The 24,595-nt window shown below is 39.0% G+C and overlaps 2 protein-coding genes across 2 annotated transcripts in view; both read right to left on the bottom strand.

Moving 5' to 3' along the window:
* Positions 1 to 9,648, bottom strand: part of hapln4 (hyaluronan and proteoglycan link protein 4) — a 13,987-nt gene extending 4,339 nt beyond the window's left edge. The window contains exons 1-6 of the mRNA XM_005733988.1: positions 9,531 to 9,648; positions 8,285 to 8,402; positions 2,709 to 2,898; positions 2,285 to 2,457; positions 1,067 to 1,182; positions 515 to 701 (exon numbers count right to left, since the gene is read on the bottom strand). Coding sequence (XP_005734045.1) covers positions 515 to 701; positions 1,067 to 1,182; positions 2,285 to 2,457; positions 2,709 to 2,898; positions 8,285 to 8,402; positions 9,531 to 9,533 — 787 coding nt within the window. The 5' untranslated portion in view covers positions 9,534 to 9,648. The remainder of the gene's footprint in view (positions 1 to 514; positions 702 to 1,066; positions 1,183 to 2,284; positions 2,458 to 2,708; positions 2,899 to 8,284; positions 8,403 to 9,530) is intronic.
* Positions 9,649 to 14,168: 4,520 nt separating this feature from the next.
* tm6sf2b (transmembrane 6 superfamily member 2b) lies at positions 14,169 to 24,343 on the bottom strand. The gene is made up of 11 exons (XM_005733987.1): positions 24,272 to 24,343; positions 23,921 to 24,041; positions 22,536 to 22,639; positions 20,204 to 20,301; positions 19,935 to 20,038; positions 19,207 to 19,289; positions 18,678 to 18,802; positions 17,996 to 18,097; positions 16,899 to 16,991; positions 15,176 to 15,295; positions 14,169 to 14,525 (listed from the first exon to the last, which is right to left on the bottom strand). The coding sequence occupies exons 2-11, from the start codon at positions 23,998 to 24,000 to the stop codon at positions 14,289 to 14,291; spliced, it is 1,146 nt and encodes a 381-aa protein (XP_005734044.1). The 5' UTR covers positions 24,001 to 24,041; positions 24,272 to 24,343; the 3' UTR covers positions 14,169 to 14,288.
* Between the last annotated feature and the right edge of the window lie 252 nt (positions 24,344 to 24,595).

Raw genomic sequence — 24,595 nt, 5'->3', positions numbered from 1 at the left:
CAAATCTGAGTATAGCAGTTTATTCTTATAATAATCAACGTGGGCTTTTTATATACTGTCTACTCTGAGCCAAGGTGTCTTTCTGGAATAACTTTTGACTACACATACCTTTCCTCCAGTAAAACTCTTTTACTTTTCTTTTTTTTTTTTTTGTTTAGGCTTGTGAACATGAAGGTAGCATGTGCAGACTCTCTGTGGGAATGTGATGTAAATCAAAGAACAGGGAGATGAAAGGCAAGGCTTTCTACCCAGAGGACACTGTGGCCCTAGCAGGGCTGAATCAACATACCCTGATTTAAAACCAATGGCCTAAGGCCTCAAAGATCACAGGGAGAGATCAGAGATCTCATTTCCCCCTGGTCTACCACTCATGAAACATCCTATTTTTAAAAGTAGCAGCATGACAAAGTAGCACTTGAAAGCTTTTGTTCTTTCTTAATATCATGTCACAGATACTTGATAGCACTTCTTATTTGTTGTATTGTCATGTATGTCATGTATCTCCATCTCTCACCGTTGAGCTTGGAAGTGAAGCAGAAACCATCATAACGCTCATCTTCTTTGTGCCTATAGCCATAGTTTCGAACACCAGCTGGGGTGTCCTTACGTCCGCACTCGTCCCTGGGATGAGAGATAGGGTACTGAACTGAGCCGTCCTCCAGCCATCCAGCATTACACCAGTCTAGTCCCTCCAGCCATGCCTGCAGAAGAAGATAATGTAGGTCAGTGGGTCAAACTAAAGGATTAAAGAAATTATAAAGAGGGGAATAAATTCAGTTTATCTCTTGTGACATAACTCCATTGCACTTGACTTTACTCCATAAAGCCTCTAAGAGTTGGAGGACTGACCTGCAGTAAAATTCTGGATCTCCATATTCTTAATTCCAGACTTACTACTGCTCTAAAAAGTTAATGACACCAGTAAGTAAGCATATTGTAATAACTAAAAAAGTACCTGTAGACTAATGTACTATGGATGGTGTTATCTCTATGCATCCTAACTAGCAATACCTTCTCAGTATGAGATAGAGTCCATGTTTAATTCAATTAAAGTATGTGTATTCACCTTGTGCAGTTGAGAATGAGAAGCTAGAATGGCATCCTGCTTTTTGCAAGCATCCTCAGCCTGGTAGTAGTTGAGCTTGTAGCGCCCCTCACGGGGATAGTAGGGAAAGACCACTCCTACAAGCGACAGAATCAAAGTAGGAAGCTGTAAATGTCTTTAGTTTTTCTGAATTTCATACAGACATTAAAATTATAGGATTTATTTTAGGTATTTAGTTATTCCAAAGTTAACAAATTCCTTTGTCGCAGCAATTAAAATTAAATTAAACACCACAGACATATAGAGTCAGGTAAAAAAAAAAAAGAATAATGAAGAGAGAAAGTGAAGAGATATGTGCTGTCTTGGAAAGCACAAGGTGCACCCTTTATGCTTCCATGGGAATTAAAAGCCAAAGTTGCAGCCAGGTGCACTTGATTAAACGGATCGTGAGAAAGCGTGAGGAACTCTATAAAAATAGTGTTGGCAGTTTGCTGTACTGGTGCATTCAGATGTGTGTTAACACACTGGGAACAGAAGCGATTGTTACTGTCCATCAGTCTTGAAAGGATAATAATGACATTTCTAAGCAATTTAAAGTCCATGATTGTACAGTGAGAAAGATTATTCACAACTGGAAAACATTCAAGACAGTTGCTGATCTTCCAAGGATTGGAAATCCTAGAAGATTTACCACAAGGTCAGACCCTAAAATGTTCATAGAAAGAAGAAGAAACAAGGAGCTACATCTCAGACTCTACAGGCCTCTGTTAGTATGCTAAATGGGTTGTTTGGAAGGGTCTCCAGGAGAAAGTCTCTAGTGTTAAATTCAAGTCCAAAATGCTGGGGCAGCACCTTGAGATGACTCTGCATAAACAATGAGCTGAAGCAATGCTTTAAAGAAGAGTAACAAGTAATAAGTAAAATGTATAGATCAATCAATTAAAATGCAGTATGACAGTTAACTTAATAAGACAAAAACAAATTTGAAATCATAAATACAATAAGATAAGTATACCTTTAAATAACAGTATTTAATAATAATATCATTATATAACAGAACAAAAATCTTCATCTTCAAATTCAACAAAGAAAACTAAAAAATAATTTAAAATGACTTTAAAAAGAGTACATACATATAAGATGGCATTTAAGTCTCACAGTATAACAGTGTGCAATGTGGTGAACTCAAATAAACTGAACATTTCAACAACATTTCCTACAAATGGCCCAGAGCCTGACCTTCTAAGTCAAGGTTGACAAATCCTGTATCGTCTTCCATGTCGTTAGTGACCTCACACTCGTAGCGTCCATAGTCCTCCAGCGTGACATTTTGGATGATCACCGATGCGTCGCCTGGTCCTGCTTGCTCCAGAAACACACGGCCACGATACGATCCAAACACACGCTGCTGCCTGGAGAGATTTGAAAGACACTCATTGTCCTCAAAACAGCTGCTGTTAGCAAAATGATTGAAAAATGCTCCAACCTGAGAAAATACTTGGATGATAAACTGTGTGTGACAGAGTTTATTGTGTCAGTGCATCTTATCTAAAATAAAATTAGCGAAACGAAAGCAAATTTGGAAAAAAAAAATCATGAAATCATAATTAGTTAAAACAAAAGTGCAAGATGAATCAACTGAGAATAACGATGCAGAATTTACTTTCCCAGTGCTACAAAGACGTCCTCGAACTGCAGCGTGTCCGTCACTTTGGTCCATTTAATCCTGATGCGAGCAGGATCGACGTTCTCTGGCTCATGATGGAATCTGCAGGGCAAAGTGATGGAGCCACCCCGATGTGTCACCACTTTACCAGGGGCAGTCTGCACAATCACGGCTCCAGTGTCGTCCTCTGAAAGGAAAGAAGAAGGAGGGAAAATTGGCTCCGTTTATTTCACTGCTACTGATGGAAGATTTTTAGTAATATATTCTTTTATATGCAGGTTTGTGGCTAATATTTCTTTTTCTTATTACTAAACAGAAGTCTATTTTGGGAAATATGCGACCCATACTTGTAACTGTAATCATGAAATTCAGTCTCTGAATCTATTTGTGAGGCTTATCTCTCTAAGATGCCTGCAAAAATTGAATCAGCATCAGCTAATAAAGCGTGTGCTGTTTACTTGTGCCATCACATTACTGCTCCGGTAATTGAGCATATCAACAGAGGAGAACGTTTTTTTCCTATCGAAGGGTCCAGCAAGCAGCACACTCATCTTCCTGTCTGCTCTATCATGACATTACTCACTCTACAATTTTAACCTCCACTTCTGCAGAGAGCGATTCACCAAAATTACCCAAGACTAATGGTAACCACAGTCCTCTTCCTCCAAATGGACAATAACAAGACCTGTTTAGCATTTTTGGCAGACATTTGTTCAGACGCTCTGTGTGCACACGCACCTAGGCAACCAAAGACTCACAACATGTGTGGGGTAAACATTTAAAATGTTTAATGAGCAGCTGCAAAAGGTTTTCTGCTATGTTGTGACCAGATAAAGGCACCTACAATTATCCATGCCAGCCAGCAATTAGTCCTGTCACTACTTACTGGTCTCTGCAAAGTTGTTTATCACCATCACAAATAAAAGCATCAAGTGATGTTTAATCAAAACTTTAAGCGCATTATTTCTCAGCGTTGGAGGTTATGTTGTGTAAGCCAAATAACACAAAGTTAACATTTTCATTAGGTTTTAAAATTTTCCAGCAGTGATAGTGTTTTCAGATCCAAGGGGTTCATCAGTCACTTTTAAAAAGGGTCACACTGTTTACTCTGGGGATCTGCAAATGTTTTAACCCTCCTGCTGTTTCATCTTCTCTTCACATTTTTTTAAAATTAACATCGTTTGGCTACTTTATGCTTCTAAATCATAATTTAATGTGGACTTTCATTCAAGTCAGTTTTTTATTTTAAATAGTGGCAAATCACAACACTTGCCTCAAGGCGCTTTTTATTGTAAGGTACAATAATACAGAGAAAACCACAGCAGTCAGATGACCCACTATTAGCAAACAGTGGGAAGGAAAAACTTGCTTTTAACAGGAAGAAGAGGCAGAACCAGCCATGAAAGCATGGCTTTTCATCTGTTGAAATCTGCTTCAACCTGTTGGGGATGAGGGAAAGGAGACAGTACAAGCAATATTGTGGAAGAGAGCCAGAAATGAATAATGACAAATGATTAAATGCAAAGTGTTTTATAAACATACACAGAGTGAAAAGAGGTGAGTGAGGAAAAAACAGTGCATCATGGGAAGCCCCCAGCAGCACCATAACTAAGGGAGGAATCAGGGTCACCTGATGCAGCCTTAACTATTTGTTTTATCAAAAAGGAAAGTATTAGGCCTACTCTATAAAAAGTGGTGAGGGTGTCTGTCTCCTGAATCCAAATTGGGAGCTGGTTCCACAGAAAGTTGAAGGCTCTGCCTCCCATTCTACTTCTAATTACAGAGGAATCACAAGAAAACCCGCAATCTGAGAGCAAAGTGCTCTGATGGAGTGATATGGTGCCATGAGGTCTTTAAGATCTTCAACATCTTTCAGAATTGCAGACTGCACACATGGTACCTTCCCAAAGGCAAAAAAGTACTATGGCTTATTAGGGCATATGTTAGACTTAATATTTACTATATACAATAATGAATTTTTATATATTTTACATCAGATGACCACTTTGGTTGTAAGATTCGGTTGTATTTATTGAAGCCTAGACATTTTCAGTGAGAATAAGAAAGAAAAGTATTTCTCCCCCCCCCTCTTCCCTGTTAAGACCCTTCCTGGCCCCTGGCAAAACTTTGCTAGATCCACCCCTGCACAGTTACCAGCTGTCAGCTACGTAGAAAAGGATCCTGGTGTTATTTGTCTCTCAGAAACAGTTCATAACTTCCCTTCAACTCATTCATGTCAACTAAAAGGTAAACCTGTTTCTCCATCACCTGTTCAGCTCTGATGATTCAGTAAGGACATCTCCTGATTTCATCTTCATGTTTCCCTCCCACTAGATATCGGTTGGGATATCTGATGAGAGGGAAATTGTGTGTTAACCAGCACCTTTACGGCTGTGGCTCCAGCAAATCAGCTGATCATTGATCAGTTTCATGATTGAAGTAGCAACAGGAGATGGAGGGTGAGAGAATGAGAGAAGAAGAGGCAGCTGCAGCGTAAAGACACAGATTAACTCCAGCTTTGTGTCTTTTTGCTTCTTTTTTTTTTTAATTTTTGCTAAAGTTTGGGGCAATTCGCGTTTCTTTACACCTAAATACGGAACTTTAAAGTTCGACCTCATCGGCTGTAATTGGTCCTGCCCAGAGTCGATCATGACCAATTGGCCAATCCACCACCTTTCATTGTTTATACCGTTACAAAAAAACAAACAAACAAAGAAAGGTTGGCCCATAAAAAGGAAACATCACCAGTCCAGCTATGGGAGAGCCTGATAATAGTAAATTACAAAAGTACAGCCTAGAAATAAATAAATTCATGAACTAGTTTCAGCATCACCCCGAGAAAAGTTTTTAATCTTAGAGACATTGTGCAAACGCAAAAGTAGTCCTACACATCCTGGTCAGAAACAACTCCATGGTTACTGACAGTGCTACAGCAGACCAAGGTAATGCCATCCAGAGCAAGCATCTAGTTAGACACCATGTTTCTAAGTTTTTTGGGGATGAGTTCATAACCTAGGTTTCATCTGAATTCAGAAGCAGGAAACAGGTCACCCAGATCTTTAAATATTTAGGACATTTTTGTAGTTCAATGATTTGCTTTGTGTAGTATGGCTTCATTGATCGATAAAACTGAGTATCATCTGCATAACAATGAAAATGTATGTTATGCCTTTGAATGATACTTTCTAAGGGAAGCATGTTTAATGAAAATAGAATTGGTTCCAGTATCGAATCCTGTGGAAGTACATAATTACACCTTTAACACGTAACCTCTAATACCTGTAAAACATTATGGTCAATGATGTGGTGAGTGATACCTGCACTGAGGTCTAACAGGAAAAGCACAGAGATGAGTCCACTGTCAGATTCCATAAGAAGATCATTTGTAAACTTCACTAATGCTGTTTCTGTGCTGTGATGAACTGAAAAAGCCTGACTGAAATTCTTCAAATAAACCACTCCTCTGGAGATGATCAGATTTTAGGCCTACAGAGGATTTCGACATTAACTATTTCATTCATCTTCTAGTCTAAACACAGCGTAGAAAAAGAGTAGAAAGCAAGTGTGTGACTCAAGTGAGCCAGTACCCGACTGACTTGAGTTTTCCATCATGTTTTAAAATGTCCAGTCTAGAAACAACCTAAAAGGAATAGGAATTGATGAAGCATAAAGTACATCATATTTTAGTTTTAGGATTTTGCATGTCAGGACAGAAAAAAAGAAACATTTTGTCCTTAACAGGCCTAAAGATTATGTAAATAAAACCTCAGATGAACAACAAAATGTGGCATATTGCATTTAAAAATAGTCATTAATCGTTTATTTGTTTGTTTAAATGCAAAAGCAATGTGTGAAAAACTATTCACCGTTACTGCTTCCATGGGAACTGAGCGGGAAAGTCACAACCAGGCGCTGCTAATAAAATGCACTTGATTAAATGGTCATCAAAACGTTTGAGCATCTCTATAAAATCAAATCTTGGCAGCTTGCTGGTCTGGAACATTCAGGTGTGTGTTAACGAAATGCCAAGAACGAAAGACAGAGAAACAATTGTTACCACCTATCAGTCGGGGAAGAATAATAAGGCCATTGCCAAGCAATTTGAAGTCCATCATTCTGCAGTGACAAAGATTATTCAGAAGTAGAAAACAATCAAGCCAGATGCCAATCTTCCCAGGAGTGGACATCCCAGCAAATTCACCCCAAAGTCAGAATGTGCAAAACAAAAGATACATCTCAAACTCTGCAGGCTTCAGTTTGCATGTCAAATGTAAAATTTGTGAAAGGGGGAACTGAACAGTTATAGCCTATTTGGAAGGTTTGCAAGGGGAAAGCCACTTTGCTCTAAAAAGAGCATTGCATCATGGCTTAGGTTTGCAGGGCTGCATGTGAACAGACTGCAAGAACAATGTCCTTTGAACAGACAAGACCAAAGTGGAGATGTCTGGCCATAATCCACAGTGCCACACATGGTGAAAACGAGAGTATCAAAGTGTTTTAGGGCAACACAGTGGTTAGCACCCTCACCTCACAGCAAGAAAGGTCACCAGTGGTCTTTCTGTGTGGATCTCTCTTAGGGGGTTCTCCTCAGGTACTCTGGCTTCCTCCCACAATCCAAGGCCATGCTTGTTAGCTTAATTTGTCATTTTATTTTGGCCGTAGGTATCAGTGTGAGCCTGAATGATTGTCCACCTCTCTGTGTTAGCACTGCAACAGACATCAACCTTTTCAGGGTGTACCCTCACTTTCACCCCATGGCTGCTGTCATGAACTGAGAGTGAGTGTGCTTCACATACCTGTACCTATTTGTATCTAGAAGCTGATAAATTCCCGAAGTACCAGCATGTCTGTAACACATAAACTACATGAATAAATAAAATTATAAACGTTATGTTGAACAACAGCAAGAATTCAATTATTTTCAACTGTTTTATTTCAAGAGAAAATAGATCTTTTTAGCTTTTACTCTGAAGGTAATATAGACAACCAGAAGTATTGCAGTCAATAGTTTAATCTTTGACATTCTCTATTTTTCTGACAAGACAAACGTTTATCTCGGTCCTCAGGTGGGCAGTGTTTAATTGGGTGCTCACAGTTCTGATAATGAACAAAAGTGAAAGCTTTGCTTGTGAAGATTATCATTGTTACAAAATGGCCAAGGCGGTTTTGTCTGCACAGCCCAATGTCACGGAAATGAATGAATAAAATCGCAATTGCCAAGAAATTCTGCACAAAATACTGTGGGATGTGGAATATATTATATATTAATGTGAATACAGGTGCACTGAGTTTGGAGAGTTAGTGGAGAGCTCCGGATCCCAAAGCCCATAAAAAGTTAAAGAAGTCTATTTTGCTTGGACTCTAAGATAACCCAGCTGAGGTTAATAAAGCTGTTCAGATTTTTCCAGTAACTTTTCCACCAACTTTTTATTACTATCTTAGTAAAAAAAAAAAAAATCCTGAAGAAACTCTACATATCATTCATGTTATTGAGCAGATAAATGCAAATAAAGATCTCCTCACCTTGGAGAAGTGTAATTGTTCATACAAATGAAAGTGTTAACTGGTCTTACCAAGAACATGCACCACTTTCCTCCTTCCTTTCTCTATGCCAGCAGGCGAGGAAGATACCGAGAGAGCAGAAGTCAGGATAAATGCCACAAAGATCAGAGGCTGGAGCTCCTTTGAGAACTGCAAGAAAGGACAGCTCATACATGACAACCAGCGCAATCGGAAACAACTTAGTACAACTTGCTGGCAGTGCCTTGTAGTAGTTGAGCTTGACAGTGTCAACTTTGATACATCCTAAACAAGTAGGATAAAATCAACATTTCCTAGCACTTTCCAGCAATGATAAAACTCAACCAGAAAATGCATATATTGCCTGTTTAAATGCTCTGCACTGAAGCTGGTAACCAAATGGCTGAAAACAGACAATCAATTATATTAATCTATTTTTTAGCTCACAGTCACAGCACAAAAGAGAAGCATAGTTCTCACAGCATAGTTTAAACTTATAGCTTGTTTGCTATTTTTTATCTGCACTGCCATGTGTCTCAATTAAGAACTGGAAGTATTTTAAAGATTTTTTTTCAGTTAAAAGTCCTGGATCAGAGGCAGCCAGCTAGTAAACAAAAGACTAAACACAGGAACAACACAAAAATCATGGCAGCTACTAAAGAAAAACATAAATGTGGTATTTGTTGTTGTTATCATACACATTAGACATAAGGACTGTTATTACCTGTTCTCTGGCAGGTACCACAAAAGGGTTACTTTGCTAAAAATAAATAAATAAATAAACACAATTCTCCCTGAATGCTATTGTTGCACAGGAGAGTGTATAATGCATGGACAGAGCCAGCATGTGACACCAGTGTTTCTGCTGCATCAATATATGCATGATTGCTGGAGGGGATGGTGCAATGCAAACCACTCTGCATATGCAGAGGTCAGAGTTTCACTTCATTGTGTATGGAATAAAATCATTATAATAGTCATCTTAAAGGTGTCAAGGCAAATGCTGCCTCTGCATGCACTGCTAGAGGTCTGCAATGTCAGCGTCACCTGTGAATAATCACTTCCTATGAAACAGCTCTGGTGCACCACATAAATTCTGAACATGAATTCAGGCCTCAGTGAAGCAGAGTAACTAAAGCAGCAGCTATTTTACATGCACATTGCACACTATAAACAGCCCTGCTGCATCATTTCTCTCAAGGTTAGTCCAATGATCATCCCTGCAGCTGCACGGTAACGTAGCACACAGAACTGCCGAGCAGAGCCATACTATCCGAGCATAGAAGTGTATGAACTTACCATGGCTATCACAACAGGATTAATGCCTGGATGATGACGATGTGATGCTGTGAAGCGTTTAACTCCTCAGCAAGGCTAAACGCTGATCTGCAGCAGCACTCACCTCTCTCTTGCACCCCCCACCCCCCACCTTTCTCTCTGTTTCCAGTCCCATTGCTGTTCTCTCACTCTGCAGGGGAACCACCAGTGTTTGTGGGTCGTTCCCGCAGTCCTCCGATGACGCAGCACATATTTGATTGTGCACTGTGCGTGGATACGTCTTCTCTGCATTATAAAGCCAATTAGAGTGTCACTTATTCGACTGTCACATTGATTCAGTTAATGTGGTGAAAGCTTATTTACTTTCAGGCAAACCAATGTTTCTTTTCAAGATCAATATCAATAATAGAAACTGTTTGCATGAAATGCTGACTGAGAATTAAGATTGATTGTTGTATTCAAGACAAATCAAATTCACTTAGAAAACTTTATGGCTGAGTAAGAGAAAGGTAATAAAGAGTGCACTTTGAGCTCAAGTTGTTGGGTTTTCTCTTGTTGCATTGAAGGGCCAGTAATTAACATGAATGACATACCATTACACAAGGAATGTGAATTGTTCTTACAGAATTCAGAGCATATCATGAAATATAGTTAAATATAATTCAAATATGGCTCCAACTATTTGAAGGTGGAGCTTGGCATCATTAGTTTAAAAACTTTTATTATAGTGCAAATGAAAGATCGTGTGGGTTCAAAGACCGGGCCCACAGGTAAAAGCTTTAGACCTCTCTAAAATTACTGTGCATGATCTAAAGACAAAATTGCAACGAATCAGATGATGGTATAAAACTTCACTTGAAAGCAAAGTTTTTGCCTTTGCTGTCCATTGACTGAATTTTTGTTGATGTGAAGGTTATCAGACTGAGCTGCAAAGAAGAAGTTTTGTCCCTCAGACTTGCATGAATTTTCTGTTCATCCAGTGGGATAAATTGGTTAAGAACATGCATAAGTCTGTCATAGGAAGCTCTGTTCTCTCATATTCTCTCCACATATCCTCTGTCAAATTCAAAATTTCAGTATCACCAATTAAGTCCAATTCCGTGTCTCTGTGAGCTAATTCTTTATATTGATTGTAATCGGTGACTGTCCCTTTTAGAGCGTCTGCCGAGTAAGCCTTCCCCTTTCTCATGTCCACCCCATCCAAGTTTTCCAAGGGATCTCATCCAAAGTCTTCAGCTTTCTGCTTACTATGCTCAACCACCATCTCCTGTGTCTTGACTCTAGGGGGTCCAGTCAATGTCTCCTGCCTTCATCTGGGATTCTACTCTATGATGTAGCTTCTCATCACAGTCAAACCACCAAAAATACATCAATTCTTAAGTTCAGAGTTTTGTTATAAATTTGTCTCTTTTCTTCCTAAATGACCTCGCTTTCTTGGAATCAGGGATTTTTCAAGTCTTTTTTAAGCGTGACTTGTGCCCACCCACTCTCTGAAATATCAAAACCGCATCAGTATAAGATGCAAAAATAAATAAATAAATTAAGGAAAGGGGAAATTTGTACACAAACAACTAAATAATGATTTATGGGGAAAATTGAAGGTTGACAGCATTAACACTGACAGCTTGCTTTCAGGCCATGAGCCAACAGCTGGCTGTTACCAAAAGCATTAACAGGCTGTTTGATGCATTTTTTTAACCCGCTCTTCAATGATGTATTATCCTCAAACGAACAAAATATTCTCTGCCCTGTATCCATGGAATTTTAACAAGGTTTTTGCATGCAAGTTATTCGTTTTCGGGGACCTCAGAGCAGAGAAGAGAAAAATGATCCTCCTACAAATCTATTAAAATCTGGAAAACACACTCCAGGCATTCTTTTTCTGATACTGTTAAAACACTAAGGGTTTTGTCTAAGATTAACTGTTACCTAGAGGGGAGGTAATTTTCTCTAATGAAATTGAACAACCATTGGCCAAAAATGTCCATCAGCATTGATTCAGTGACTTAGATTTTGTGGATTTAAAACCTACTTTCTGAAACCAATTTCAAGAAAATCAGTACTATCAAAGTTAGGAGTCACCTGTTTTCTTTGCATCTAGTATGGCAGGGATGGCTATGGCAGATATCGCTAAGTTAAAATTCAAGTTCATAGTCAAAGCATATGTTAGTTAACTGATGCCTTTTCATGTATGCAGCATGTTACCAACCACTGTCTCATAAATAGTCAGAGAGCTTGAGTCATGAGAACAAATAGAGCCTATTTGTTTGTGTTCATATTAAATGCATGGACCAAATAACAAGTGGACCATGTTCAGATTAGGGAAACACATGCTGATCATGTACTTGATGTGTTTTGACTCAGCATGGTTATATTTGTGTAGCTCTATGTAAACTGTGAAACTTTCCTTTTATCATAAGCCATGCATTGATTGGTTATTTAACTTAAGTTGTGCCATGCATTCATGAAATCTTATACATTTATATTTATATTTTATCACGATACCTCACTGGAAGTCCTTCCACCCCTGCAGTGTGGATTGCTTAGTTGTATTTTTCATTGCTCCACACCTCTCCTGGGCCTCCTGCACAGCCGAGCAGACATCTGCAGCAAAGATCCCCTGTGACGCCCATCATGGGATTAGAGAGCTGTTTGGAGTATCCGCATTTGATTTAAAGCCTGTGTCATACACACAGAATGCACCGAATGTGCAAGCAGGAACGATGTCACACTTCAGCATGTAAAAAAGCTGCTGAGCGAGAGCGAATTAAATGAGTTTGCCTCTCTCCCTATCTGCTGGCCTATTGCTTAGCAAAGTACGAGGGATAATTACTTGTGAGTGGGCTACAGTTATTGATGGGGTGGGGATGGAAAGAAAGGTTACACTGCTGTTTCAAAAAGCTTTATCTAGCCACATAAATAACTCCTTCATCTCTGTCAAGAAACACTGTTCATTGTGCTCATGTGACTGAACTGCATTCAAAGCATCGAGTTATTGAAAATATTTGGCAGATAGTTTTGTGAATTCCATTACATGCTGAAGCGATAATTATTCTTAAGCCTCTCATTCTGAGAACCCACAGTTATAACACTGGCAGGGATCTCAACAATGGTCTTTCTTCTAATTAAATGTCAGCAAACCTCCTCCAGTGAGCCCGGTGGTCACTGAAGTGTGTTTGTTTCCCCTAAACAAAAACAACACAAATCATAAGTCATTCATTTGATGTCTTTGTAAAAGACAATGATGAGAGTAGACTATTTACTGAGCCGCCCACACACTTCCAACACACAGCAGCATCAATCAGCAGAAAAGAAACAAAGGGGATCAAGGAACATAAACAGATATGGAATGAAAAGCTGGCAATTTGGGCACCGAGGATCAGACAGAATGCAGAACAGTAGAGGCGTGTCTCGTGTTCCTGCTATTCTGAGAGAACGAATGTCTTTTTAAAACTAGTTGTGTATATTCACCAGAGTGACTGAGTGACAACAGCTGTCGGCACATCCTTGCCACTCAGTCCCTGAGTAATGATCTGCCCTGGCTCCAGTGATGCTGGGTGGGAAATGGTGAGCATATAGAGTCTCAGTTATATAGCATACTGCAAGATGTCAGTTAGCTCAGTGTGACATCTCACTTTTGTGCGAAAATATAATAAAACGTTTTTCCGTACTTTGAAACATGTATAAAGTTGATCAGATCATCAGTTGATCTCATAAAAGAGCCAAACTGCAAAACATGAGTTAAATTACTGGTGTTCTTTTGACCATAATGGTTTTATTTGGATTCAGTCCGCACAAATAGGTATCACTGCTCTCCTTGTTTGTACCCTGTATTTATTTGTATTTTAGCATCTGTGACAAAATAAAAATATCAAAAATTAGTTCTTAGCAGCCCCTACATGTAAAGAGAAGTACCATATGGAATACTTGGAACTTGAAAAATACTATCAAATATTATTCTTATATAAGTTTTGAAACTTCTCTCTTCTCTGATATCTTAAGCAGATTTAAGGGTTTGTATTTGTGAGGGAATATGGTATGTTCAGGAAATGTAAGTCTTTTTTATTTACATGTTTTCTGTTTGTTAAGATTGGACTGTGTTATGACTCAGTCCAACGCCTCAGCTCTGCACCTCTCTGAAGAGTCGGCTGTTTTTTCTTCTAGCGTTGTCCTGCTGCATGTCTGTATCTTTTACAGGTCATAGCATGTCATTTTTTAATGGCAAAAATGCCATCCAGAACGATGAGTAAAATCATCAGGTGCAGCAAATATTTAATTCTTCATCTCCCAATTGTAACTTTAAAACTACCCACACGGTGCTTGGAGTGAAACTGTGCTTGAAATTGCAACACATCGGCAAACCTTCGAAAGGTACTCTGCCAGTAAAGAAAGAGGTATGTCGGTTATTCTGTGCAGAGTAGACAGTGAATCTAAAAGGGTTAACCCCTATTATGGCACTCCAAAAAAAGTGAGCTGATGAGTTGTTTCAGTATACATCCAAGTGGCTCCATATACCCCTGCTTTTCCTATACAAGCTTTCTGCTGCCATGGTTATGTATAGATGATGGTACTGACATTGACCAATTTGTGGTTTTACTGTTTATGCATATAATATGAGAAAAAGATGCTGAAAGCAAAGAAATAACCAATAAATCCACAGACATTCAGCAAAATAAGTTGTATTTTGGCATTTTGAAACATGGTCTTTCAAAGAAAACAGTTCTTCATGAATCATCAGATAAGTAATTACCTCCAAAGGTCAGAGAAGATTAAAAATGATCATTTCAGTTTATACTTGGTGTCTTTCTCTTCGCTGATTGGTAAACCCGTTTGCCCAGGGAAGGGAGCAATTTTTAGGAAGAAATAGGGGTTGCTGTAGACCCGCAGGGCCACAAGGACGGGAGTGGCTGCATAGACCAAGTTAGCTGCCAGCACCAACCAGAAAGCATCACTTGGAATGCGATACGGCGCTGTGGTGCGAGGGTGGAGGAATCCCCCGATGTGGGACCATTGGCACTGAAAGGAGAAAGAGAAAGAAAGAGGTCAAACTGTTTGCATATAGGAGGACATTACTTTACATATCAGCTTTTACTCATCTCTTACTCTCTCTGCACACTCATGACAGATAGCTTGATGCCTCAGTATTTCTTTCCAAAAATTATAAACTATTTTTTCCACTGTTATTAGTCTATTAAAATACACAAGATAAAGCTACTAACAAAAAAGATAAACGACATCTGAAAATGTCATCTTTATGTCTAACTGGAAGTTGGCTTAGAAGACAGAGAGTGTGCAAAAAGGCTTTAATCAAGTAGTTTCTCTTCTCATGGCTCCAATCTTTCTGTCAGAGCAATATGGAGAGAAAGCACCACCAGCTTGTTTGTTGCAGAGAATATGCTTCAAAGGATAAATTTTGTCCAGGTCGTTTTTAGAAAGATGAAAGCTCACTAGATGGAGTTAATTGCCCTGACATGTGTTGGACTGCTTCTTTTTTAACATAAACGGCAGATGGAAAACTGTAATAGGTCAGAGGCAGCAATTATCGCAGCAGCTTCCAATGCAGACAACTGTCAGTGAATCTTGCATCAGTATTCAAAGACCTGTAGCTTAAACCATGTATTCATAGTAATTTTCTTTATTTACAGTCTGTCCTCTGGTGGCGTTACCTGGATCATAGCTCCGGCAAGAAAGATGGTCCAGTCCGGCATCCATGTGCACCCAGGCTTGAGGAGACCATAAACAAAAGCACCCAGCAAGGGTAGTGCATAAAAGAACAGGTGCAGCATCTAGGGTGAAAAAAAAAAAAAAGCTTGCACCATTAGTCTAATAATATGATTTCATATCATATCTCACAATACTAAAAATGTATCTTTCTCACAGTAGGTAGTCTCTGTCTATAATATCTTGTATATTCCAGGATATATTGCTCAGGATATGGTTGGACGTGCCCAACAGAGCTGAAAGATTCTTTCATCACTGTCAGTCAGTGTTGTTGTTGAGCCCTGACCAACAGTCCAGCAGACAATTAATACAGTACATCCTCAGTCTCCACTGGCCCACATCGCACTTCAGCTACTCACAGTGAATACAGAAGAGGGCTGCTTAAGCCTCAAAATGCAAACACAGAGCGCCCTTTAATGTGCTGCAGAAAAGTAGCACTAATCGAAATAAAACCTAAGAGAATTAGTATTGGCAGGTATCACAATTAAAATGTCCCTTCCAGTTATATCCTGGGGGTTAATTTAACCTTTTATCCCACAGTTGAACTGCATACATTGGATGAATGTACAATTAATTCAATCATTAAAATGAAGAGACAAAAATAATCAAAAGAAAATACTAAAATCATTAACTTTAGCACTGCAGTGTTTTGCTGCTTCTCAGCTATGCATGCTCTCTAACACAAATTTGCACCCTCAGCACAAATTACCATTTCCACACAAGGGTCGTTACAGAGAGAGTCTTGACCTTCAACTTAAAATATTTGGTGCATGAAAGCCTGTTTCCCACTTTATAAAAGCCTCAAATTATACCAGTGAACGGTTTCCTTTCATTCTCGGTCTTAGGTCCAGATGAATTCTAATGAGTTGAGCTCGGGGCCTGAAAGCCAATCATATATGCCCTTCAGTCTTTTGTTGAAATGCCTTCTTAGTGCAGCCACAGTAATCTGTCGCATATCATTCATCATCATCAATAAATGAAGAGGTCGGTTAGTTCAGAAACTGAGCAGGATTGCCGGGTAAGCCAAACTTCATTTGATTTCTTTGCACATGCCCATGAAGCCTTGGCAGTCACACACAAACACAGATCCGCAAACATTGCTAAACAAGACGCACTTCCACATGCTGCACACGCATCTTCCTCCCGCCCAGCGAGATGCTGATGGGAGGCTTTGGGCAGGGATTACCTTATCAAGTTCTCAGCATGCGGTTCATCTGTCTGATCATTGACTCTCAATTGTGCCTGGACTGCAGTCCAGACAAGGTCTTTGGATAACCTATTGACAAAGCCATGTATGCCAAACAAAGCACAACAAAACCCACGGCTACACAGGGTCAGAGGAAGAAAATAAAAAGACAGCAGACCAATGCCCGTCAAAGTAATAATGTGTTATCCATCTTAACCAAATGAAAGACAGACACAAAGATCCGCTGGCCTCTCAACCCACGCTCGTTATTGCTGTAATGATGAAAAAGGGCCTTGTAATCAGCTGCGAGTTGAAAGAGTGGGGGAGATAAGGGCAAGCTTCCAGCACGCTCATAGTGAGATCCATGAAAGCAGAGGTCCATTATGTGGCTTGTTATTTAAAATAGACTGGAGAAGAGCTTTCAGGTGTTCCAGCAACGGCAGGCAGAAAGGCTGAGTGTGGTGAGAAAATAAAACACCCACCATAACTCTAGGGTAGCCCACAGGATCCTTCAGGTAAGGTTCATACTGCTTCAGGTATATGGAACAGGCTTCAAGTGGAGAGTCCAGAGCCACCTACAGAGAGCAAACAACATGATAGAAAAACCTTACAGTGTAGTTCAGTTTAAGAGAACAGCGTAAAATACCAATGTGTAGATCTGAACGATTCTCTTCCCTTGTCAAAATAGCAAAATGAACATCCAGAGAAGATTTGCACTGACCGGAGACATCTTTCAATTTCATTGTACTTGTGACAATGACAATAAAGAATATTCTATTCTATTCTATTTGTCAATGTGACTAAACAGAATAACACACTGAGCATGGTTAAAGGAATTGTTTGACATTTTGGAAAACATGTTTATTCACTGTATACTGAGGGGTTCGTGAGTTTCTGCCTGCACTGTGTCACACCCTCTCTAAATCTCCCACTCTCTTGTCTACCCTCTTTTTAAGTCTGTCTGTCTTCCAGGAGTGAAGAAGCTGTCAGAGTTGTTTGACTGCACCTTGAGCAGGAGTGTCCAAAAAAATATAAAATGGGGAATATCCCAGGAGTCAGCCTGCCTTCAAACAGTCAATTTTGTTTAGAAAGTTTCCCAACTGAGTGAAGTGACCTGGAAGTATCGACATCGCAGTAATAACAAGAGCTGGTCGACTTCTATAAATGTTAATATGCCTGCTTTTTTAGAGCTTTTAGCATAAAATAAACTGGACTCTTGGTTATGTGAAGGAGGAAATGTGATCAGTGTCAATTAATGTGGATTTACATAGGTAGTTGCTGTATTGCCAGGCTTAAGGAGTATGATTACTGAGCTATTTTAAGTCAGTCACAGAAAAGGCCAATAAAGAAACAAGATACACTGAATCCAGGGGAAAAGATCATATGACTAGATGTGACCTGACAAGCACTTCATAACCTACATATTATATATGTCTTATAAAATACTATTATTTTAACTCCAGCTTTTCTAATAAGATGATGCTTCTTATCAGTTGTTGTCTTTTTTCACTTTCTTTTAAAACTACAGTTGTAGTCCTTCATTAAAATCTCTTTAGAATTTTATATATGACATACTAACCAAGCCTCTCAGGATGGTGAAGGCCATGGCAGCTATCAGGAGAAACAGCAGAATGATGTCCAAAGGACGCCAGATCAGCTTCAGGCTCTGAGCATGCTGGGCCTGTGGAATGTTAAGAATTTGTCGATATGTGAAGAGGACTCAAAACAAATATATTCACTTCCTTCTCCTTCACTATGAAAAGTATTGATTGCAGGTGCTTTAAATTAGGTCAGCCTAACTTGAACTGAAATGAAGACCACAACAAGTTATAGCTCAAATACAACTTCCCCCTGGCATAAATAAATGTGCAATCAAACAATCATGGCTCAGGTGTCTAAATGTTGAGCTTCATCTATGTTTTTTTATCAACTCTGACTGTGAGGATAGCATGGAAGCAGAAAGCTGAGTTAAAGGAACGGTGCCGGTGAGATAAATTGGCATGGAACTGGAAATCTGCAGAACTGAGGCCCTTTAAGACTCAACTGGAACAAAATACTACATAATATGATAGAAAAAGCAAGAATCTGAGATTTAATTGTTGTTTTTAAAAAACTAACAGATTCAGCAAGCACACCGCTCTAACTACACTAACAGTCACACAGATTTTTCATTGTTTGGATCACATTCACCTGAGCAACAATGCACCTCTAAAGCCCTCCACAATCATATAAATGTCTAATTATTCATGTTCTGTACTTACATTGTATCCACCAATAAGCGGTCTATCTTTTGCCCGAGTGAATAGAACGATTGCTCCCAAAACAGGCATCAAAAGAAAGAGAAAATTGAGCCAGAAGGCTGGATGGATCTCTGACCCATATTTACCTGCCACAAAGAGAAAGATAGACACTTATTGTCAGCATGCCTGTAAACATCTTAATGTAAATGAGCAATTAAGCTTTCTATTAAAACCTCAATTGTGATACTCGAGGCAAAAGAGAGATGTGCGGCGTATCGATGCTAACATAACAGAGCGAACATCACGTTGCCTCCAGACAAGTCTGGGCTTCTGACGCTTATGTATGCAGTTTGAAATGCCAACAACAGATGCTTTAAGTCTGTTTGCTGCTTTGTTCTGTGAGGTTGTGATGGCAGGCGAGACACGGGGCATGTGTGTTTAGTTGGCAGGCTGAACTGTGACACTGATGGTACAAGGCAGGGCAGATGTTTGCCTGATTAAAGCTTGTCATCGTGGGACAGACAGAAAGTGGATTGAAGATGCGGCTCACCTGCCACTATCCCGACAATAAACACACTCATGTTGGCACACAAAGAGCCAGCCCAGAACAGGCCCAGAGTGCGATAGGCTTTCCTGTGAGAGAAACAGAAAAATACAGAAAAAAAGACCAAAGAGATCAAATGAGATGGAAAGTTATATGTTAAATTTCAAGGCTGGGTAAGTTTAAATAAATGATATTTGAGAACTTCTCATATCCATCCTACAGATAACACAATGCCTAGCTCACTTTCTAAAGTGACAAAAGGCTGATATTGTTTAAAAGAGGATTTAATATCCATGATAGCGCCATCCCCAAGGCTGTGCTCCCCCTGAACTCTTGAACTCACTGGCTGCACTTTATGACTAACTCACTCAAGAGGAGGCTTTCTTTTTTTGTTTTCTTTTTTTTTAATCTTTTTTTTCTCGAGCCGTTGTCTGGGATTTATGTGATAAATCCACCCATGAATTTCTAAAGTGAAACACATCATTGGCTCAGTTACTATTTCTTTAGAAAAGCTCAAATACAGGAAAAAGATAAGCCTGAAGCTTGACATATGCTGTAAAAGAAAAGTTTATCTTTGCACTGAAATGCATTCCTACTGCTTTTAGACTGTATACACAGACAGTTTTCATACCATCCTGTGTGTGTTTTCGCATTTTGAAAGGGACCCTACCCTGTAGATCTCTCTATTGTCATTTAATGCAGACATTATGTGATGTGATTTTAGCATCACCCACCTGTCTGTTATTCTGCTGATCATCATCAGGTACATGATAAAGTGTGCTATTCCATCCCAGTAACACATCATGATGCCATACGACGTTCCAAGATAGGGCTCTCCCTGAAACACAGAAGTTGTACACATGCCTCACAGCATTATTATCATGTTTGCTTAACATGGTTATTTGTGCTTTGATCGGTGTTTGTTGGGTGTTTGTTTTTTTTTAGAATTTCAGAAGTTTAAATGTTAATAAATAAGAATTATAAGAATAAGAATAAAACCTACCGTCTTCTGGTAAAACTCCATAAAGCCAGAAATAATGCCATCATATTCCAGAGCACTTGTCAGGTCAATGATACATGTGAAAGAAAACTCAGCAAAAACTGTGGGGGGAAAAAATGATTTAATGGATATTTAAAAGGCTGACCTGTGTGCTTCATACCAGAAACCCTGTAATTTCAGCTCTGTGCCTGTGTGTAGGTGATAATTGGTAGTGTACAATATCTTTAGAACCTTGAAAAACTCGGAAGGTTAAGCAGCTTTGCTCGCTTTGAAGGCACTATAATATTAAAAGTTACTCTTTTTGCATATTCTGACACCTGAATTCCTCTATAAATTAAAGTATATTAGAACATGACATCAAATCTTTCTAGATTTTCTGAGCCTTTTTCATTGTTTTTTTGTTTAAAAGGTTTTCCTTCAAATGGCAGGTGATTGATTAATGGAACAGCTTGGGGAGAAAATTAAGTCTTGAGCAACGAGGTATGAGGCATGCTTAAATCGAGTCCATGGTGAACAGACTTCTGTCCTTAGGTTAAGGACCCAGGAGAACTGAAAGGTCACGTCTAGCAAATAATATTTAAGAATGAAGCCACACATACACATTATTGGCATGGAGGGCTTACTATTAATATAAACTGTAACAATAACACTGTTGTTATGAACTATTATTAATACTCCAGTTTACATTCTATCCAAGCTCTCTTTGAGAAATTACAAAGTCTGAAGTGTTGCTTTCGACCCATATTGCAGCATTAAAATAACAGAATGCAATGTGCTATTCAGTATCATTTGCATACAGTATGTTTCATTATAAAACAATTGACCAGCAACTCCCTTTCCAGATGTCCAGATTTTATCTTAGGCGTGATCTAATTGGCTTGGAAATGATGTGATTGTGAATGCCACTGAGCAGCAGCATGACTTTTGGTAGACCATCTGGTAGAGTTATTGTGACAGAATAAATGATTGCTATTCTACAGCACAGCATAGCAGTTATTATAAAATACAACAGCCAACTTCTACACATTGCAAACTGCTGTTTGTGCATACTGTACTGCTGATTAGATTGCTACTTCCATTTATGCATTGTGCACTGTTGCAAGTGTTAGTACTTTTGCACAACAGCAAGAAGCTTGTGGGTTTGAGTCTGCTGATCAACTAGAGCCTTTCTGTGTGGATTTTACAAATTTTCTCTGTGTTTGTGTGGTTATTCTCCAGGTTCTCAAACATCTATGAACAGCCTCAAGTTTATTGGGTTTTTTGTTGGTTTTCTACTTTATTTTATTGTTTCATTGTAAGTTAGCTGACTATCTGGATCACAGTTACAAACTTTCATGTTGCCCAGTACTAATATGTGCAGGCTACAGCCCCCTGTACAGGATAAAGTGGGTATAATCGTTGATATATAGAAAAAATACACATCTGCAGTTTAAGTCAATTAAAAGAGAACACCTGTGAAAGCCATTACAATGATCTACCACCTGGCCACTGCAGAATCTGTGTTTCTATACAGAAACCCCAGTTTCACATATTGTCTCCCTCATGTAATCCTGAGGAGCTCCACTAGGATTATCTCTGAGATCTAAGAGGTGATATAGCAGAGAGATTGTGGCCCTCTAGCAATGAGAAAAGCCTGCCACTTCTTTTCCCTTAATGTTTTGGCTCTTATAGATAATACCAGCACTGCCTTGAGCACCCACAGCCAATAGTTTAAAATTTCCACCCAAATAGCCTAGCCCCTAGCATCTGCTGCAGGGATCAATTTGAGGGGGGAACCCTGGGGTAGAGAGGAAGCTCAGTTTGACCGGTCACACTAGTTCACATTACAGCACAAAATATTTTAGAATTCTTTAAACTTGCATGAAAAGTGCACAAGCTGCTATTGTTATATGACCAAAGTGACTACAAAGGTCCTCAAATTATTCAGACTGAGTCAGTAGGGCAATCCAGATTCTACTATACAGGAGCAACGACCGTGTCCTGTATTACGAAATAGCTGTGACCTTTTTTCTTAAGAAGCAATCAAAAACTCAGTTTCAAAAGAATAGCTGAAAGGTTAAGTAAGTGCAAGAGCTGTGAGGGTTGTCAGTCTGCAGGGAGCGTTTGGGTCAGTCACGCTTTAGAAAAGCCTGGTAAACCTTTGCTCTGAGCCTAATCAGTCTAAGCTGCTTTCAACATATCAGGTGAAATCACACTGAATACAATTCATGTTTTCACGCTTCTGTAAATCCTTTTGTGGGAGTTGGAACAATGCATAGCAGTCATTAAAATTCCATAGTGTATTTGGAAATGCAACGCAAGTAAGTTGGGAAATGCACATATTTGCGTTGATTACCAAAGAATAAGAAGTCTTTAGGTGCGTTTCCACGAGTGATGAGGAAGTAGAACAGAAACACAATCACCAGCACAGCAACACCAATCTCCAGAATCACATAAGGCCTGTGGAAACAGAGAAATGTCAGTGTCATAAGAAAATATCCATTTTTTTAACACAATCTCACTGCTGATACTTTTAGATAGCAAGCTATCTTTGAGATATATATATATATATATATATATATATACGTACGTACTTTCCCACAGTCAGTATTCATCTGCTATATCCCATCTCTCTTGGTGTAGTAGCTAAAAGCACATCTTTACAAACTTTAATCAATCATAGGCAGAGGTGTGGGATGCAGCAAGCTAAGGCCATGTTAGTTCAGCATTGCCCTCCATGTTTACTGGTCAAAGGTACCTCCGCCTTACACTGGAAAAGATTAATGTGCTCAAGGTATCTCCTAGTAAACAACATTGCATCCTCACAAAACTCACAGTGTGTGCTCACAGAAGGAAAACAAATGCTATGAGAGCAAAGGCAAGCTCCCTAGCTACCCCTCCAATTCAACAGTACAGGAAGATTTATGCACACAATACCGTTTGTTTGTGGAGTGGAAGAGCACAAGGCATATTGTATGTCAAGAGTAATTTATCAAACTCTTCTGTGCAGTCCATATTGACTGTCAGTGTCCACATGGGCAAATAAATAAATAAATGTCTGTGTGGAGACATATTCACATAGGAAGAATAAAAAATTCTGCTGAAATGCTTTGTGGGTGAGGGAAGACTAAAACATGCATTTTATCACCATCTTTGTTTATTCAGTCTAAAGCATTACAATGTTTATCCATCAGTTGCTGACAATCTTATAAAGACAGTATCCTAATAAACAGGCAAAACAGATACGCCTTGAATGAGAACGTGATTCCTTCGAGCTTAGAAAAGCAATTACCCCCATCATCATATCAGTCATATCATTATGCCCACAAACTCTGCCTTCTATTTGCTCCCTTTTAGTTTCTCCTTTCCCTTCAAGAAATGTTAGCTTTAAAGAGTTTGCACAACTAGCATATACACTCTTTAAACTGATGTCATAGAATGTACGGGGTTGAATATGGTCAAGGATTCCTCAGCTTGTTATACATACTGTATAACACAGTCACCAGTACTAATGCAGTTTGAGTTTTAAGCTTACAGAGTCCTCTAGTGGTAGAAAAGTATACCAGCTGTCACCCAATGATACTGGAAGGATTTCTAACATTACTGTATATTAACAATTATTCTCATAGTTTAAAAAAATGCATGTGTTGTGAGTGAATAATATATAACGTGTTACAATGATTTCATGGGAAAGACTGTATGTATTAAGGTGATAAGAAATCAGTACATTTAATAACTTACTCTTGAAGCTCAGAGATGGTGTTCATGGCATAGAGGATGCCAAGGGCGGAAAATGAGAATAGAAAGACAAAAATCTCCATCTCTTCAATAGCTGTTCAGCGCCCTCCCTGCAGGATTCACACTAAGGATGAAAATATAATGCAATTATAAGTGAATAGCATTCTCATCCAGCAATAAAAACAAATTTAAATAGTCGACTGAGCCAATGTTAATAACATCAGTACATTATTAACTTGAAAACTGAAATTAAATGGTATTAAGCAAAATTTGATGAATGAGTTCCACAAAGTATCATTTAAAATGAAACCTTAACAGTGAAATAAATGAAAAAGAAGGAGAGCAGGGTCTTACCGTCTGGCTACGTTTGGTGAATTAATCAAATTACTGCTGGCCCGAGGCAGACATGGCATTTACTGGGGAAAGAATGAGTGGTAACAAAGAAGCTTTTGGGGGGAAAGTTGGGCAATTTGGTTTTGTCAGAGATTTACATAAGTCGTATTAGAGAATAGGCCTACATTCCATATTAGGCCATGCAACGTTTTCAGCTTACGTATACTGATTATGTGAGGCATTTAATGCTTAGTTATATGAAATATGCCTTCTCTATACTCAGACATACAATACAACAGTGTTGAACTGATACGATATAAAGCGCCTTGAGGCGACAGTTGTTGT

This window comes from Pundamilia nyererei, unplaced genomic scaffold (genome assembly GCF_000239375.1).
Source record: "Pundamilia nyererei isolate P.nyererei 1_Seehausen unplaced genomic scaffold, PunNye1.0 scaffold00056, whole genome shotgun sequence".
NCBI classification, from domain to species: domain Eukaryota; kingdom Metazoa; phylum Chordata; class Actinopteri; order Cichliformes; family Cichlidae; genus Pundamilia; species Pundamilia nyererei.
The sequence above is the reverse complement of the archived record's forward strand: the minus strand, read 5'-3'. Positions and strand labels throughout refer to the sequence as shown.

Bases quoted from the DNA above. Each gene is read 5' to 3' on its own strand.
- tm6sf2b (XM_005733987.1), bottom strand. From the start codon at position 24,000: ATGGAGATTTTTGTCTTTCTATTCTCATTTTCCGCCCTTGGCATCCTC. The intron at 22,640-23,920 runs GTAAGTTATTAA...CTGTTTCCACAG, and splicing joins ACCATCTCTGAGCTTCAAGA to GCCTTATGTGATTCTGGAGA. The intron at 14,526-15,175 runs GTAACGCCACCA...TTCTCCTTTCAG, and splicing joins TTGCCGGAGCTATGATCCAG to TGCCAATGGTCCCACATCGG.